Source organism: Phocoena sinus, chromosome 18 (assembly GCF_008692025.1).
Source record: "Phocoena sinus isolate mPhoSin1 chromosome 18, mPhoSin1.pri, whole genome shotgun sequence".
Classification (NCBI taxonomy): Eukaryota; Metazoa; Chordata; class Mammalia; order Artiodactyla; family Phocoenidae; genus Phocoena; species Phocoena sinus.
In genome coordinates this window covers 25,662,405-25,681,731 of record NC_045780.1, presented here as the reverse complement: position 1 = coordinate 25,681,731, position 19,327 = coordinate 25,662,405, and the positions used below count along the sequence as shown (strand labels likewise).

At 37.6% G+C, this 19,327-nt stretch overlaps 1 protein-coding gene across 2 annotated transcripts in view; it reads right to left on the bottom strand.

Moving 5' to 3' along the window:
• Positions 1 to 7,830: 7,830 nt before the first annotated feature.
• Positions 7,831 to 19,327, bottom strand: part of SUGT1 (SGT1 homolog, MIS12 kinetochore complex assembly cochaperone) — a 43,635-nt gene continuing 32,138 nt past the window's right edge. Inside the window, exons 12-13 of one of the 2 annotated variants that reach the window (XM_032611551.1) lie at positions 17,470 to 17,651; positions 7,831 to 8,456 (exon numbers count right to left, since the gene is read on the bottom strand). In XM_032611551.1, coding sequence (XP_032467442.1) covers positions 8,355 to 8,456; positions 17,470 to 17,651 — 284 coding nt within the window. In that variant the 3' untranslated portion in view covers positions 7,831 to 8,354. The remainder of the gene's footprint in view (positions 8,457 to 17,469; positions 17,652 to 19,327) is intronic. The other variant, XM_032611552.1, reaches the window with a different exon arrangement.

Genomic DNA, 19,327 nt, shown 5'->3' with positions numbered 1-19,327 from the left:
TTTTGATTAGTTATATAATTGCTATTCCCTCTAGTGATGTACATAACTGAGATTTAGCTCTCATGACCAGGGTTAAATATCTATTTTTAAATCAATATTCTATCTATATTGATGAATAAATAATTTCAAGGGCACATATTATAAACAAAGTACAGTTTTTAAAACTAATTCTTTAGTGTGCAACGAGAGTTTCAATACTTGAATGTCTACTATGTGAAAGGCACTGTGCTCGGCATCAAAGATCCAAAAATAAGTAAATAACAACGTAATGAAGTAGGGACACACAGGGTAAAACAGACACCACGCAACTAACCCTAAAATTGGTTGAAACTCTGAGCGGTGCCTTAACAGATGCATCAACAAGGCACCTCCACAACACAGCTGGAGTGGCAGTGAATTCCTGTGGAGGGGATGGAAGGGGGGATTTAACAAGAGTATTCTAACTGAGGACACTTAAAAGAATGAAGAGAAGAAAATAAGGGCATTCCTCTGTGCAGCGTTAAGACCACCTACCAAATTCTGAAAGCTTCTCTATGCACCAGGTACTGCAGGTACAAAGTTCAAAGCTAGCCCCCTCGACCCTCCCCAAAGCAGCTCAGTCACGGGGGAAGAAATGAGTCAACTGTAGTGACTTGATAATGAACAAACTCTCAAACACGGTCACAGGACACTGTGGTTTTGGTTTGATTCTATCAAAGGATCTAGTGGGTGTCTCAACCATAAGCAAATAACCCAATCCAACTGCTACAAAGCCAGTCACTGACAGAGTAGCACAAGATTAAACAGCTTTCCTGGAGGGGGCATATGAACTTAGTTTTGACACATCAATAGGAAACTGAAGCTTTCCAGCTTCCATTTGATGGAAGAAGGAATAAAAATACATGGGATGTTCAGACAGAGGTCTGCAAACTAAAAAGAACAACATGCAATAGGGTCTTTATGTGCCACACAAAGCCTAAAATATTCACTATATGGCCCTTTACATGGGAAGTATGCAAACCCCTAAACAGACTATTCCTGTGTGCCTGGAGCTTAGGTACACAGTGAAACAGTGACAGATACAGCTAAAAACACGGCTGGGGCTGCCCTTGAATAGCAGCTAAGTCAGATTTGTTACCTTCCTTTTAGGAATTCTACTACTCAACAGCACTGAGAAAAAAAATCAAGGACTTATACTAAGTGACAATTATTGGTCACATACTTCTTGAGTCAGGACTTAGTTAAGTCCTCACAGTCCTGACAGGTAATTATCATCTAGTGTTAGAGGTGAGAAAAATAGTTCAGAAGGGTTAAGTCACTTGTCCTCAAAACACACCATTATTAACATATCAAAACTGGGGTTTTAAGATTCCCAATTCACGTGTTAGTGTCCTTTCTGCTATGAGACCATTACCTCTGTGGTAGTCGAAATAAACTGATCATTTTGCAACTAATTAATAGCAAAATAGTAAGTAGTAATTCCAAGGAAATACATTCAATTTCTTAGCATATTTCACAGGCACTAAGTTAAGCTAGCTAACTTAGGAAAGTGTTCATTTGTAGTCAATTAGGTCACAGAAAAGGTCAATGTTCGAGTACAAATGAGTGACAAAAAGCGGTAGTTGGGAGAGAAGACCCCCAAACTTGAATGTATAGTACTAGTGTCTATATACAAAGGACTGCACATATTTTTTGCTCCCCACTGATTGTTTGAGGGGCAGGAAGCAGGGTAGAGAGGGAATAGACTGATGAACTCTTGTAAAAAAACAACTATCAGTTTCTCTACACTGATGGAAACAACGGGACAGAATCCGTGGTTTACAAGTAGCATGATTTTGCGACTTGTTTTTATAAGCCCTAATAGCTTTACTGTCTTGAATTTAAGTTAAAATGGAATTAAAATCAAAGAACTTCTGAAAGGAAGTCCCTTAACATTCTACATACAGTTTGTGTGTTCTGGCACCACTATACTTTATGATTCCTTTTTTTAAAATTAATTATTTTATGCCTGCGTTAGGCCTTTGTTGCTGCTCGCGGGCTTTTTCTAGCTGCAGCGAGTGGGGCTACTCTTCGATGCTGTGCACGGGCTTCAGTAGTTGTGGCACACAGGCTCTAGAGCACAGGCTCGGTAGTTGTGGCGCACGGGCTTAGCTGCTCCGTGGCATGTGGGATCTTCCCGGACCAGGGCTCGAACCCGTGTCCCCTGCATGGGCAGGTGGATTCTTAACCACAGTGCCACCACGGAAGTTCCTACTTTATGATTCTTTTTAAAGTACTGCTGACAATACTTGCATATTTAAGCTCTGCTTAGGTAAATTAAAATAACTACTCATTCAAAATAAAAGCTTTTCTGTGAACTTTTATGCTCTCACTATAATTTTTTAAACCATACTAATGATTTTTAAGCAGCTGATATACTTTCCTCAGACAGAATCCTGAATCTTGAAGGACTGAACTTCGAACAAAAAGGCTCACCACAGTATTTAAACCTCGCAGCCTAAACGCATATACATTAAGCACCGCTCTCTGCACTTTACATATACAGGTACATGTAACTCTATTCAAAAACTTTGGAGCCAGATGTGTTTCTGAATTCAGGATTCTGAATTTTAGAATTTAGTATAGCTATACTATTGACTTTTTAATATCCTCAGCAGGATCTGTGGTAGCACTGTTATTAAACAAATTAATACTTCTGCAGGAAAATATGACTATTCAAACTGCAAGTTTAGGACAGGTTTTTGTTTTTTTTAACCACTGAGTCACACACACACAAATCTAGTTTTTAGAGCTCTCTGGATTAGGATAAATAATTGTAGAACTGTATTAACACATTCAACTCACATACGTCCATGAGGTGGGTATATTAGCCCAATTTAGATAGGAAAACTGAGGCTCAGAGACATTAACTACCTGCCCACTGTCACACAGCTAGTAAGCGGTGTAGCCAGGACTGATCTCAAGCAGGCCGTCTTCTGAGTCCAGCATTTAACTACTATGCAATATTGCCTTTTAATGCACTTAACAGAGCATCAAGCACACAGTATGTATAACAGTTTACTATTACTTAGAGCTTTTGTAGTTGCACTGTAGAGCATGGTTTTTAAAAGCCCATATACAAGCACTGAAGATTATCTTCCTTACTCCTTTCTGATGTGGAAAAATTGCTTTTGGGCCAAGAGTACTGTTTTTGAAACATCTTTTGTATAACTGAATCCTATAAGAGAAAGTAAAGTCAACGAGCTATGTATGAGAGGTCTCAATGCAAAAATAAGAATTAAAAAATCAGATTTGAAGGCACAGCAAAGGTAACATTTAGAAGACTCCAGACAAGGCAAAATTCAGAATATGTAAAAAATGTTCACATGATTGGAACAAAGGGACTAAACCTGAATCATTCCAATTTTATTGAAGAAATCAGTGATACACTGATCCTAATACACGTATCTAAATAGGAAAAAAAAAAACCTTGAAACAATTTTAGTATTTGAACAAGGAGAACTAGTGTGAGAGCTCCCAAGTTTAAAGAACAAGAATTTGACCAGGATGATGTGCCAGTCTTCTTTCACCTGTAACAGTTCTAAGCATATCTTGTTTCTCTGTAATTTTCTGCATTTGAGAAAAACAAAACCTTCAACGCAAAAGTCAAGACTACTTGCTTGTATTACCTTTACGAGAGGCAAGAGATCTGGACTCCTAATAAGCTTTCCTACTTATGAAACTGATGATAACATTCTGATCTTTAAGAAATGTACTTCCCAGCTCATGTACAAGAATTAAAAAATTCAACTTGCATATCCTCTGCTTCATTGTGAGACAGCTGATTAATTAATAAAAATCACTCGTCCACCCAATTCATTCAGTTGTTAAAAGCATGGGAACTGAATTCTGACAGGCCTCGGTTCAAATCCCAGGTCCATCACTTATCAGTGGACTGAACTAGGCAAAGAACTTAACTTGGGCCTCATTTTTCTATCTGAAATGACAGGATGCTATCATTACCTCACAAGGCTGTTATAAACGAGGTAGTACATATAAAGCACACCTGGCCCATAAAAAGCACTAGTACAGAACAGCTATCACTGATATTGCCTGCATGGGCTAGCAATGTGTATGATTTTAGCTGATTTGGGGGATAAGTTTACTGAGGTAGGAAGAGAGGCTAAGAGTTAAATTAATTTCAGAAGCAAATCACAAATGTGGCACCTAATAGTAACACTTTTGAGTAAAGCAGTATCTCCAACTTACCCACCAGTACCCAATGTTTCCAAAATAAAATCTCTTGATACGTGTAAAATGGTCTTACAAGAGAATATGCATAGTTGGAGACAAAATAAACCACATCAATGTTGACGATCCCCCTTATTTAAAACTACACATGACTCTTCCTGGCACAGAAACCATTATTTTGTCCTTTTAGCTTTTATTATTTCCTCTCCTTGGTTCCTCCAAGGCAGAGATAACAGATAACCATATGCTGTTATGGATGCTAAAATATGGGGCTAAAATAGCAGGTAAGAGTGTCAAGGTAAACTTCTTTACAGCTAGCTGGTTACAAAAAAAAAAAAAAAAGTGGCTCTAGTAACAAACACCACGTTAACACCCAGAAAAGTTCTACCTATTTTTGGAAGTATCAGTAATAGCTACAAGTCAGAGACACGCACACTAACCTGGACAAGGAAGAGCCCAATAAAATTAAAGTGCACTAAGCAGATCAGATGGTCAATTAATAGGCAATACTGCTCTGGGTCAGTGATGTATTTCTCAGATCAACGACCTAATCTGATATGTAGACAATTGGGGAAGGAGAAAAGGTAAAATGGGAAAGGATAGCCAAAACACATTTCAGTAGTGAACTAAATTAAAATGTCTATCTAAACTATTCATAATAGCATAGTGACATAGCTTCATTTTATTTTTATTTATTTATTTATTTATTTATGGCTGTGCTGGGTCTTTGTTGCTGCGTGCAGGCTTTCTCTATTTGTGGTGAGCAGGGGCTACTCTTCGTTGGAGTGCGCAGGCTTCTCATTGTGGTGGCTTCTCTTGTTGCAGAGCATGGGCTCTAGGTGTGCACGCCTCGGCAGTTGTGGCTCGCGGGCTCTAGAGCACAGGCTCAGTAGTTGTGGTGCAAGGGCTTAGTTGCTCTGCGGCATGTGGGATCTTCCCGGACCAGGGCTCGAACCCGTGTCCCCTGCAATGGCAGGCGGATTCTTAACCACTGTGCCACAAGGGAAGCCCATAGCTTCATTTTAAATGTTTATTTGAAATTTATCTAAAAAATTTATCTAGGACAGGTCAATTATTTTCTCCCTGTCCTATATAGTTAGCCTGCTAAGAAAATAAAAGTTTTTCCAGACTCAAGGAGACAATAACAATTCAATGTTCTGCAGTTAGTGAATATCTCAAATCAAAGGAATGGAAATTTTGGGGGTGGGGACGGAGTGCGGGAGAACTGTAGTTATTAGTGCAAACCATCCTTTTCTTCCATTCCATATAAGGATAGAAAAAAATGTATTCCAAGACTGAACCTCAAAAAGGAAAATAAATAGTAAGAGAAAAATGTACATTCTAAAGAAACAGAAGGGTAACTAGAGCACAAAGAGAACCAAGATTTGAGAACTGAAAATGGGAGTCTAGGGAGTTCCCTGGTAGCCTAGTGGTTAGGATTCTGGGCTTTCACTGCCATGACCCGGGTTCAATCCCTGGTGGGGGAACTGAGATCCTGAAAGCCATGTGGGAGAAGGGGGGAAGGGAGGAAGGGGGGGAGGGGGGAGGGGGAGGGGGAGGGGGAGGGGGGAGGGGGAGGGGGAGGGGGAGGGGGGAGGGGAGGGGGGAGGGGGGAGGGGAGGGGGGAGGGGAGGGGGGAGGGGGGAGGGGAGGGGGAGGGGGAGGGGGGAGGGGGAGGGGGAGGGGGAGGGGGAGGGGGAGGGGGGAGGGGAGGGGGAGGGGAGGGGAGGGGGGAGGGGAGGGGGAGGGGGGAGGGGAGGGGGGAGGGGGGAGGGGAGGGGGGAGGGGAGGGGGGAGGGGGAGGGGGAGGGGGAGGGGGGAGGGGAGGGGAGGGGAGGGGGAGGGGGAGGGGAGGGGAGGGGGAGGGGGAGGGGGGAGGGGGGAGGGGAGGGGGGAGGGGGGAGGAAGGAAATGGGAGTCTAGAAAGAAAGTGGGACCAATTAATAGCCAAGCTGAGATAGCAGAGAATAAAGATAAAGGCTCAAAATGAATTTTTTTAACTTTCTGGACTTACAATTTTTCATTGTCTAGAATGGTGAAAGAGAAGCAGTACTTTAGAGTGGTCCTTTAGGGCAAGCAGTCTAACCTACTTCTCAAAATTCCCTTCTTTACCCATAAACCTATTGTATTTAGACAAGGTAACATTGTAATATAACATAGTCATGTATATTAGGAACTCCATTTGGCTCAGCAAAATCCTGAATCAGACATCCTTAAGCAAATCTAGACAACAGATAAACACACTTTAGACAGTGTATCCTTTAAAATAAAAGCAAAACTAGTACTAGAACCTTTTTTTAAAAAACCCAACTTCTATTATAATAGTGTCATTCCTAAGAAAGAAAAAAGTTGCTTTTAAGAGGCAAAAATGCTTCCTTATTTAGAATCATGGACTTTTAATTAAACTTTAAGACCCTATGGATTTGCAGATAAAGGAACTAATAAAACATAGGAAGGTTGTAAACCTGTTAAAGATTTTAAAGCTAGTGGGTGGCAGAGACCTGCTAGAGCCAGGAGTCTCGTCTCTGGGGTATGCCCCTGACTTACCATCTCTGTAGAAGAGCCTCCCTACCCCTGGGGACTAATGATACTGAGAAAACTTAACATAATCACTATCTCGTTTCCTAAGGAGAAAATTTTAGAAATTCATACATGCAAGAACTTAATTTTGCCTTTTCCTTCAGTGTTCAAGATCAAAAAAAGTAGCCTGTAACTCTAAGTGGGCAGAAGGACAAGTGAAAACCCCTACATGCATAAACAAGCAGTAACAGCAAGTCTGGGCATGATCTGGTATCACCCCACCACTTTTTCCTTATGAACTCCCCTACACATGTCAAATGACTAGAAGGAAGAGGCTGAATTCCCACTCTTTTTGGAGATGGCGGTTAATTTGCCCCCCATTTACCCTATCCTCAGCTATGAGGGTATAGAGTACTTCCTTGCCACAAAATGTTAGTGAGACCTAATAGACACCACCCTCTATGGTTCCGAAATTACAAGAAAAGGAATCACACCTACAGGTCATCCATTGCCTTTGCTTTATAACAGCCTGGACTGTCAATAGTTTTAATCACAGAACATTTGATCACAGATAGATATTTTTTCTATCTCAAAAGTGTATTTGTAATAAGTTCACCATTCAACCATTCATAAGTCCTTCCTGAATGTTAATTTCCTCTCTCTGCTAGATTATAAAGTCTCTGAAGCCAACGATCATGTCTTTTAGTTTTTGTATTCCCATGGTATCTGTTTATTCTATAAACAGAATAGATACTAAATGTATACATATTACTCTCTCAGTAGCTGCCCTAAACCACCAAAAGCATGGGGCTATAAGAAGAGAGATTTTCTAATAAAGAAAAAAAGAAGGAAAAAAACCCAAACCAAACCACCAGTCTTGGAATTTCGGGAATCCTGCTGTGGCAAAAGCAGCAAGAAGTGGAGCTGGGCTCTCCTCAATTACTGTTTGACCCCGCTTCACAGACAGCCTTCAGTACAGTTAAACTTGCAGCATGATAAACTCAGGTGTCAATGTTTTATACAGGAATTTGAAGGGTAAGGACCAAAATTCTCAGTGCAATTACAAACACTTCCCATAAAAATAATCAAACGGGAATCCCCTGTGATAAATAACTTCTCAAAGTTTTCATTAGAAACTTAAGAAAAAGGTAAATAAACCAAACTTCTTCATATAAAAATTGTATTTACAACTCCATTCAAAAGCAGTTTTTAAAAGCAAACAATTTAACACTGAAATTGAGAAATCTATGCTCACCCGAAGTTGCCACGTCTAATAAATTATTAACAGAATACTGCATCAAAAATAAGGCAATAACCCAAGATATCCCATTAACAATTTCTCCACTCCCACAACTAGGAAGAATTAATCTATCTAGTAGCAAATGATACTTCATTCCGTTTCAGCATATCTGAAGTCCTTAAGGGCAAAAGTGATAAAACATGATCTTCATTCTTCATTAGACTCTTAGAACACTTGAAGGAAAATAATTTCTAAAGCACAAAGAGGTAAAGAGGTATAATCCTTTAAAAAGATGTACTCAGTGTTCAAAATTCAAGAATGCAGTATTAATACACAATGGGCGTTAGCTGAACATATGCAATACGGTGATAGCAAATTAATTTATTTAGTACTTTTTCCATTCCATATCATCAGGAGGATTGATTTCAACTTTCCTTTTACCTACATCAGACCAATTGGTACTCAAAACTGTACCACCAGACTCCATCTGCAATAAAAAATAAGAATAGATTAATTATTGGCCCATGTAATCAAAACAGAATATTTTTCTAAAAACATTCCAAGCACAGAGTCCCCAGTATAAGCTATGTTTGGCTCAATATACACAAGACAATATTCTGGTTTAACCTTAGGCTTTCCAGATAAGTTACCATATCGTGTAAAAATCTGAAAAGGAAACTCTAGTTAGGTAGGAGGACCACGTCCACACACACTGCCATATAAAGCACATGTCTCCCTGCTAATCAGCACAGAGGTATATGTGGAAAAACCACCTTCAGATGAAAATATTGGGTTGGCCAAAAAGTCCCTTCAGTTTTAAAGTAAAAATAAAAGACACATTTTTCATTTTCACCAAGAACTTTATTGAACAACGTATTCACCATTTTGTTCCCCTACCTTCTGCCATTTTTCAGGCAACCTTATAATTCCATCTTCCCAAAACTTATCTTTTTGAGCAAAGAATTGTTCCAGGTGCCTTTTGCAGTCTTCCAGGGAATTGAAATTTTTCCATTAAGAGAATTTTGTAAAGACCGAAATACATGGAAATCCGAAGGTGCAATAATCTGGTGACTACAGTGGATGAATGGGAACTTCTCAGCCAAGTTGTAACAGTTTTTGCCTGGTCATCAAAGTGACATGTGGTCTCGTGTTATCCTGATGGAAGATTATGCATTTTCTGTTGACTAATTCTGAACGCTTTTCATTAAGTGCTGCTTTCAGTTCATCTAACTGGGAGCAGTACTTGTTGGAAGCAATTGTTTGCTTTTCCAAAAGTAGCTCATAATAGAGGACTCCCTTCCAATCTCACCATATACACAACATCACCTTCTCTGGATGAAGACTGGCCTTTGGTGTGGTTGGTGGTGGTTCATTTTGCTTGCCCCACAAGCGAAATATTGTTCCACAATATTGTACAGCATCTACTTTTCATTGCCCATCACATTACGTTTAAGTAGAGAATCACATGCGGAAATACAGTCAAGGCTTTTTTTCACTTAACTTATGTGGAACCCAAACATCAAAGCGATTAACATAACCAAGCTGGTGCAAATGATTTTCAACGCTTGATTTAGATATTTTGAGTATGTCAGCTATCTCCCGCATGGTATAACATTGATTGTTCTCAATTAATGTCTCGATTTGACCGCTATCAACTTCAACTGGTCTACCCAACCATGGAGCATCGTCCAGTGAGAAACCTCCAGCACGAAACTTCACAAACCACTTTTGATCAGTCAGAGCACCTTCTCCATACACTGCACAAATCTGTTTTTGTGTTTCAGTTGCGTTTTTACCTTTCTTGAAATAATAAAGCATAATATGCAGAAAATGTTGCTATTTTCCTTCCATCTTCAATATTAAAATGGCTACACAAAAATTCACTAATTTGGTAAGTTTTTAAAAAATGCACCCTGATATGACAGCTGTCACAACACAATCTAACAAAATTGTTTCGAATGAAGCTAAAGACAACTAAGCACTTACTAGAGCCATCTTACTGGGGAAACCGAACGAACTTTTTGGCCAACCCAATGAAATTGGCTCCCAAAGAAAACGATAATGTAATCTCTTTTGCTGAGCACAGTGAAGACTTTGCGAAGTAAACTCTTTCTAGTTGGAGAGAACTTTAAGAGCCCCTTCTTAATGTTCTCTCTCTGTCAAATGTACACAAGTGTATGCTGGAATTATTTTTAAATCAAGGTACATACATACACAGACACATAAAGTTAGTGTCTCAGTAAAGCACTGGTCATCTATTTACTACCCACTGAGTATAACACCTACTAACAAACCTAGCACATTCATAAATACATTTAATAAATAAAGCTGTAACTGTTAATGCAATAAAAATTCATTGATTTGGATCACAGCAAAGAACAGAAAATTGTTAAAATCTAAACATTTGAAAATAATCAGCTATGTTACTGGTGAATGTATAAAGTTACATATGCTACCATTACACTGGAGCCTCAAAATAATCCCAATGCCCCACACTCTCTACCAAGCTCCTTTCCATGGGTTCCTTTGCACAGGATGCTCTCCTCTGTCCCGGTTCTTTTTATGTCTTTAGTTATCCTCCAAACATGACATGTCACCATCTCTCTGTGGCCTTCTTTGACCCTAGTCAGGACTCTAGCTACTCTTGTAGGACTTGTCTATGACACTGCACTGATAAAATTTTACGAATCTGCCTTCTCATACCTGCTTCCCACCCGTGGCTCCAAACTAAAGCTGAGAGTTTCTAAAAGGAAAGAAACATATTTTACCAATACTTATATCCTAGATCTAAGTGCAGTAGCCTGGCACACAGTAGGCTGCAAATAAAATACTGAATATAATGGGACAAGTTTATATAATAACTACTCCTAAGAGAACTAAAGGAAGCAGATTTAATTTATAATCTGATCATATTTGCTGATGACATTTATTTTCCCCTTTCTTCTTATGGACTGCAGTGCAACTGAGCACTTCCATGATTATTCTGTGTATGCTGATCTTTTTGCCCAATGAGACAGAGAATAAGATAGAGTCTGTTTCTTTGTACAGGCAGACCTCGTTTTATTGTGCTTCACTTTACTGCACTTTGCAGATACTGCATTTTTTACAAACTGAAGATTTGTGGCAACCCTGCATAAAGTGAATCTATTGACGTCATTCTTCCAACAGCATGTGCTCACTTCCTGTCTCACATTTTGATAACTCTTATATTTCAAACTTTTTCACTGTTATTATCTTTGTTATGGGGATGTGTGATCAGTGATCTTTGATGTTACTACTGCAAAAAACTATGACTTGCTGAAGACTGAGATGATAAAGCTAGCATATTTTAGCAATAAAGAATTTTTAAATTAAGGTACATGCATTATTTTTTAGACATAATGTTATTACACATTCAGTAGACTACAGCATAGTGTAAACATAACTTTCATATGTACTGAGAAACCAAAAAAGTGTGACTCACTTTATTGCAAAATTTGCTTTATGATGGTGGTCTAGAACTGAACCCACAGTTTTCCAAGGTATGCCTGTATTCCCCCCACAAAGACAGAAGCAAGCCCTTGGTATGTTCCAGGTCAATGCTGCCAAACAGATGGCTTATTTTATGCATACGTATGGTTCAGTTACACTTAGCAAAGTTTCTGTATGAAAATGGACACAGATTCTCTAATATAACTTTGAAATCTCACACACTATTTTGTCCAGAAGTTCTTAAAAGTCAACACTGAAACTGATTTCAGGGAATTCCCTGGCGGTCCAGTGGTTAGGACTCCACGTATCCACTGCAGGGGGCACACATTCAATCCCTGGTGGGGGAACTAAGAGCCTGCAAGCTGCACAGCGTGGCAAAACAAACTAACAAAACCCTGATTTCTCCTTTTGGAGGCATTAAGTGAGTGTACTTTTTCCTAGTCTTCCCACTAAGTACAACTAAAAACCTTGTATGTTATATAAGTAACAAATATAAGACAACTCTAAAAGGTGAAAAGAAGACAAATCAGCTAGGGACCTTGCGACCCAAGGAACAACACGGTGGTGAGTTCTTTGGGTTTTCTTTTTGCCTTATGTTTTCCAAGAGCTGGAACTGAAGAGGCTGGAAATGCCAAAGGGTGCAAACAAAAAAAGCCCCAACAAAAGCCTTATTTCTCTAGCCAATGGACAAAGACAAACAGAAAGAGAGAAAACTTTTAGACAATAATCACTCTAGCTAAAACACCACAGTAAAAAACTGTGGTCCCATCCCCACCCAGGCCAGTGAAGGCTGAATGAAGAGCCTAAACTTCCACCCATGCTATGCTATCACAAACCGGCCTCCTCTGTTGCCTGTGGTGTCAGTGGAAACCACGTGGGGAGCTAGAATTCCTACCTATTCCCAGCAGTAACAAGGAGATGTCCTGGGGTGTCAACGGAGGTAGAGTGGGGTACCTGGATTTCTACCTCCACCTGGCAATAGTGAGGTAGTGACTTCCCTTCCTTTGCCAGAGGGGTTGTCAGAGAAAGCCATCTAAGACAGATGGTTTAAATAAGATCCAGAGTCTTGTAACATGAAAATGTCCAGATTTCAACTGAATATCACTTGGCACTGGTGAAAAACACCAAGAACCAGGAAGATTTCAGATTATATGTTTAAAAAGAGAAGACAATCAATAGATGCTAACACAGAGATGAAAGAGATGTTAAAATTATCTGACACATTTTTAAAGCAGTCAGGGTAAAAATGCTTCAACAAGAATTATGAACTATCTTGAAACAAATGAAAAAAATAGAAAACCTCAGTAAAGAGACAGAAGACATAAAGAAGAACCAAATGAAAGTTTTATAATTGAAAAATACACTTGAAATAAAAACGTCAGTGAACGGCTCAAGAGCAGAATAGAGAGAATAGAGCAAAGAATCAGTGAACTGGAAAACAGAACAATATAAATCACCCAATCTGAATGACAGAGACAAAACATAGATAAAATAAACGGTTCTCAGGAATGTATAGTACTGTAACAAAATATCCAATACCTGTGTCATCGGGTTCCAGGAAGAAGAAAACAAAGAAGGAAGGTCTGAAAAAGTACTCAATGATATAATGAATGAAAAGATCCCAAATTTGGCAAAAGACATAAACCTACAGATACAAGAAACTGAGTAAATCCCAACCAGTATAAACCCAAAGAAATCCTTGTCAATAGAAAGAATCTGTTATGGACAGATCTACTCTGAAAGAATGCCCAAAGGAAGTTCTCCAAACAGAAGGAGGGACTTCCCTGGTGGTCCAGTGGTTAAGAATCCGCCTTCCAGTACAGAGAACACGGGTTCAATCCCTGGTCAGGGAACTAAGCCTGTGTGCAGCCAACTACTGAGCATGTGGGGCACAACTAGAGAGCCAGCGTGCCTCAACTACAGAGCCCACGCACCACAACTACTGAGCCTGAGCACCACAACTAGAGAGAAGTCCACGTGCCGCAATGAGGAGCTCAAAAGCCACAGCGGAGGATCCTGCATGCTGCAACTAAGACCTTATGCAGCCAAAAATAAAATGAATAAATATTTTTTAAAAAAATGAGAGGAGACAATGTGTTCAGGAGTTTAAAAAGAAAAAAAAAAGAAACAAACAATGGAAACCTGAAAGTCAGAAAGGAAGAAAGAAAAAGGTCACAATATAGATAAATGCAATAGAGTTTGCTTTTCCTCTACGTTTTCTAAATTATTACACTGTATGCTGTGCTTTCTAAACATATATAGAAGAATTATTTAAGAAAATTATAAATGAGAAAAAGTAAAAGGACATAAAGGGAGGTAAGGTTTCTATACATCATTCAGTGTCAAAAAAAAATAACACCAGTAGACTATGATAAACTAAGTATAATATAGCTAATATAAAATTTAGAGCAACCAAAGATACACTACAAAACACTATAGATAAATCAAGATGAAATTCTAAAAACTGTTCAGGTACCCATAGGAAGGCAGGAAAAACAAATACAGAACAAACAGAAAACTTACATGGTAAACATAAGTAAGTCCTAATGTACCAATAATTACATTAAAAGTTAAGTGGTCCAAATGCATCAATTAAAAGAGACTGGCAGAATAAATTTAAAAAAACATGACCCAACATGCTGTCTAAAAGAAATTCCTTTAAATATGACTTAGAAATCTGAAAAAGAATGAATATATATAAGTGAATCACTTTGCTGTACACCTGAAACTAACACAACACTGTAAATCAACTATACTCCAATAAAGTTGTTAAAATAAAATTAAAAATGTTTAAAAAACGACTTAGGCAGGTTGAAAGTAAAAGGACGGAACAAGATATATCATGCAAAAATTAACCAAAAGACATAAGAATCAGCTATATTAACATCAAAGCAAAGAAAATTACCAGAGCTAGAGAATGACGTTATATAATGATAAAAAGGTCAATCCACCATGAAAATATAGCAATACTAAATGCATATGAACCAAACAACAGAGCTGCAAAATATGTGAAGCAAAAATTGACAGAACTTAAAGGTGAAATCAATAAATCCACAATTATAGCTGAAGACCCTCTCTCAATCAGTAGAACAGTAAGACAGAAAATCAACAGGAGTATCAATCAACAGGATCTAAGTGACGTTTATGGAACACTCCATTCAACAAGAGCAGAATATACATGCTTTTCAAGTGGAATATATACTTAGGATAAGAAGTCTCAAGTGAAATCAAAATATATACTGAACTGAATAAAAATGAAAAAGTAACATCAAAATTTGTGGAAGACAGCTGAATTCTTCTGAGAGGGAAATTTATAGCATAAACACATATAACAGAAAAAAGAAAAAGGGTCAAATCAATAATCTAAGCTCATATCCACAGAACCTACTAAAAAAAGAATAACAAAATAAACCCAAAGCAAGCATAAGGAAGAAAATAATTAAAAGCAGAAATAAATGAAATTTAGAACAAAAAAAATAGGAGGAAAAATTTAAGATCAACAAAAAGCTGATTCTTTGGGGAAAAAAAAGTAAATAAAATTGACAAACCCTAGCAAGACAAAGGAAAAAAAAAAAATTGACACAAATTACCATTATAGGAATGAAATGGGTTATCACTACAGACCCTGCAGTCATCAAAAGACCCTGCAGTTCCCTTCAAAGTTGAAGGGAACCCTACCAACACTAACAACTTAAACGGACCAATTCCTCAAAAACAAACTACCACAAGTCACTCAATATGAAATAGACAACCTGAAGAGTCCTATAAGCTATTGGGATAACGAAATTCATAATTTAAAATCTCCCAAAAAAAGAAGTATCAAGGCCTAGATGGCTTCATTGGTTCAAATAACCTTTAAAGACAACACTAATTCTACAAATACCCTCCCCCCAAAAAAGAAAGAGGATGGAGCACTTCCCAATCCATTCTATGACGTATTACCCTGATAACCAAAACCAGAAAAAGCACCAAAAAAGAATACTCTAGACCAACATGCCTCATAAATATAGACACAAAAATGCTTAAAGTATTTAAAAATAGAATTGAGTAATATATAAAAAGAATTATACACTATGACCAACTGGAGTTTATCCCAGGGATGCAAAGCTGGTTCAACAGTAGAACAGCAGAAATCAATCATATTAATCATATAAAATCACCACTTTGACAAATCAAAGAAAAAAATCACCTAATCATATTGACCACATGCAGAAATACTGCAGAAAAAGTATTTGATAAGTCAACAGCCATTCATGATAAAAATCTCAGAAAAAAAGAAATAGAGCAAAACTTTCTTAATTTGATAAGCATCTACAAAAACCTACAGCTAACATTATACTTAATGGTGAAAGACTGAATGGTTTTTCTCTTAAGATGGAGAACAAGGCATCGGTGTCTACTCTCACCAATCTTATTCAACATAGTGCTGGAAGTTCTAGCCAATAAAAGGAAATAAAGGACACACATATTGGAAAGGAAGAAATTAAACTGTCCCTATCTGAAATACCTCCTTAGGTAGGTTTATTCCTAGGTATTTTATTCTTTTTGTTGCAATGGTGAGTGGAATTGTTTCTGTAATTTCTCTTTCTGATCTTTTGTTGTTAGTGTATAGGAATTGCAAGAGATTAAACTGTCCCTATTTGAAGATATGATTGTCTACATAGAAAATCACAAGGAATCACAAAGAATCTACCAAAAAAAATCTCCTAGAACCAGTAAGTGAGTTCAACAAGGTAAATACAAGATAAATACAAGATAAACATTAAAAACAAAACCAAAAAACCCCTGTATTTCTAGATACTAACAACAAACACATGGATGCCAAAATTAAACATATAATACCATTTATAATCACTCAAAAAAAGAACCCAATACTTAGGTATATCTAGTACAACACACAACTACCGAAGCCCACGCACCTAGAGCCCATGCTCCACAACAAGAGAAGCCACTGCAATGAGAAGCCTGAGCACCTCAATGAAGAGAAGCCCCCGCTAGCCGCAACTAGAGAAAACCCACGCGCAGCAACGAAGAGCCAATGCAGCCAAAATAAATAAATAAACAAATAAATAAAAAAGAAATGTTCTCTATCTTAACTGTCAATATCATGGTTGTAATATTATAATTCTGCAAGACGTTTCTACTGGGGAAAACTGTAAAGGATATAAGGGATCTCTATTACTTCTTCCAACTGCATGTGAGTCTACAATTATCTCAAAATAAAAAGTTTAATTAAAAACAACTTTTTAAGGCAATAGTGAAAAGCATAATCATGATCAGTTACCACTTGGTAACTTACATGGAATATCTGAGCCACAAACACACTTATTACCTACATATTAATTTTAATTATTAAATATTAACTTTAACTTTCTACTGTAAATATCAACACCTTAAAAGAAGACAGTGACATTTCCAGAGCTACGGGTAAGTCAAATGATCACAGCTTCAAGCAAAATCTACATGGTTCTATAGTGATGACTAGTCATTAAAATCTCAGAACTTGATGCCTAATTCAGGTGGTATTCATGCCCTGGCAAAAAGCCTGAATTTCCTTAATCAATACAGAAATTATTAACAAACCAATGAATAATTAATGTGCACCTTCTACTTGGCAAACACTGTTCTGGAAGTTTCCCTTCTATATTCTTCATCTGACACTGAGATTATACATGATACCAGAAGGTAAACACCAGAAGTTCACTCAGCTATTGTGATAAATCCAAGTGGAATAACTCTATATCATCCACTAACTATAAGCTTGGTATTTCTTAAGACTTCCAAGTTCTAACTCCCTGATGAAAAAATTTATTTGGAATATACCGTTTGTTTCTCACCTCCTCCACAAGTTCCCAACTTCCTCAGTAATTACTCTAAGTTTAGAGCAAGAACAAATGTTCAGACAAAGTCCATTCAAAATGGTCTCCCAACTACAGTACATGCAATCTGATCTCAAATTACATACTTATTTTTTTTTAATTTGTGAAATTTACTACTACAATAGATTTTCTTAAAGTTTATGTTCTTACAAATGATTTGTTCATGGCACGTTTCACTTCATCAGAACCATCTGAATAGATCTGCTGAAATAATTTGTTTAAAGCTGCATCTCCCTCCAACTTCTCATTCTTTTCTTCTTCTTTGATCTCACCAACTAATTTATCCCAATTTCTTGTATAATGAGATGATGATGGATACAGGTTCTTTATATCTATGGAGTAAAAAAAGACAAAAGTGATTAATCAACATGTGATTATGTCAAGCATATGTAACTTCCTGACCATGATGTATACAACATCTTAGCAAACAGTTTTAAGTCACTGAATTTCATGTTTGTAATAAATGTCTTTCTGATATATAAATCAATAATTAACATTTACACTTCTAAAAACTGAATCAGTTAGCATAATGTAAAATCTGGGAATTTCTTTTGAGCAAAATAACTCAAAGTGTAAACTTTTGGTACATTATGCAAAATTAGACTAAAAAAAAGATCCTTCATGTTAGTAATACGAGAAACTGGGTGAGAAGCATACAGAAACTTTTATGTTTACAAAACAGGTGCAAAGATAGTACAAACAATTCTAAAAATAGTAATTTTTTAAAAAGATGCTCCATTAACAAATTTCTCTAAACAGTTTTAATAAATGTTAAAAATGTGGCTTTTCCTGAGGTACTTATATCTTTCAGAGTAGAAATAAGCTGGAAGTATTGAACTGCCAGGCCATCTGCCAGTGAGTTAAGACTCGATCCTCTCCCCACATTAAAAACATTAGATTACTTCAGTAGGAGAAAACAATAAAGAATTCCTGAATGTTGAAAAATACTACACGTGATGATCTAGAGTTCAGTGCCCACATCATGCACACATAGAAAATGATAATATTTGTAGGGCACATTGGGATAAACAGAGGCTGCTTGCAGCCAGAGAGGCAACGAATCCAGGGACTCAGGCACTGCCAACGCTGCCCCAAAGACCAAGGGAATCAAGATCTTCATACACAAATAATTAAAAAGTAACTAAACAGTTACCTAAGAGCTGTAAGAGCAGTTCTGTCCACTACGCAATGGAAATATAATGTAAGCCACAAATGCGACTCACATACATAATTTAAAAATTTCTAATAGCCACATTACTAAAAAGAATCAGGTGAAAGGTATCCTAATTATATGTTTTATTTAGCCTAATACATGCAAAATAATATCAGGTCAACATGAAATCAATATAAAAATATTAAGATATTTTATATTCTTTTTTTCATACTAAGTCTTCAAAATCTGGTAGGTATTTTACATTTAGAGCACATCTCAATCCAGACTAGTCATATTCCAAGTAGTCAACAGGTACAGGTGGCTTGCAGCTACTACCCTGGACAGTACAGCTATAGAGCTTTAAAAAAAACCTGATTCAAAACTTCCCTATGAGTATACTAGGACACAAGAATGCTAGTCTAAATGTCCCTCTTGCACTGCTGCCTAGAGCTCTATATATGCCCTTTCTCAAAATAGTTGAGAAACTACTAACTGTTCATTCTGCTTTTCCATCCTTTCTCTTCACCTGTAAACCAACTCCCTCCCTGCTCATCTCACCCCCACCCCACAACAAAACAAAACCACAGCACACCACAGTTTTATTCAGGGCAAGCATACTGTTTTCCAAATTTTATCTATCCTTCCTCTACAAGTAATCTCCTCTATCTTCTGTACATTTTCACTACTAGCCAGGAAAACAAAAACATGCGTGCCATGGTAAATTAAGAACCTAGGAAACATGGGTTTAATTAATCCTAATGCTGATTCGCCAGATGGGAGCACAGTTCTAATCTCCATTTCACAGATAAGAAAGCTGACCCAGATAGGTTAATCAACTTGCCTTTATCTGCAGTC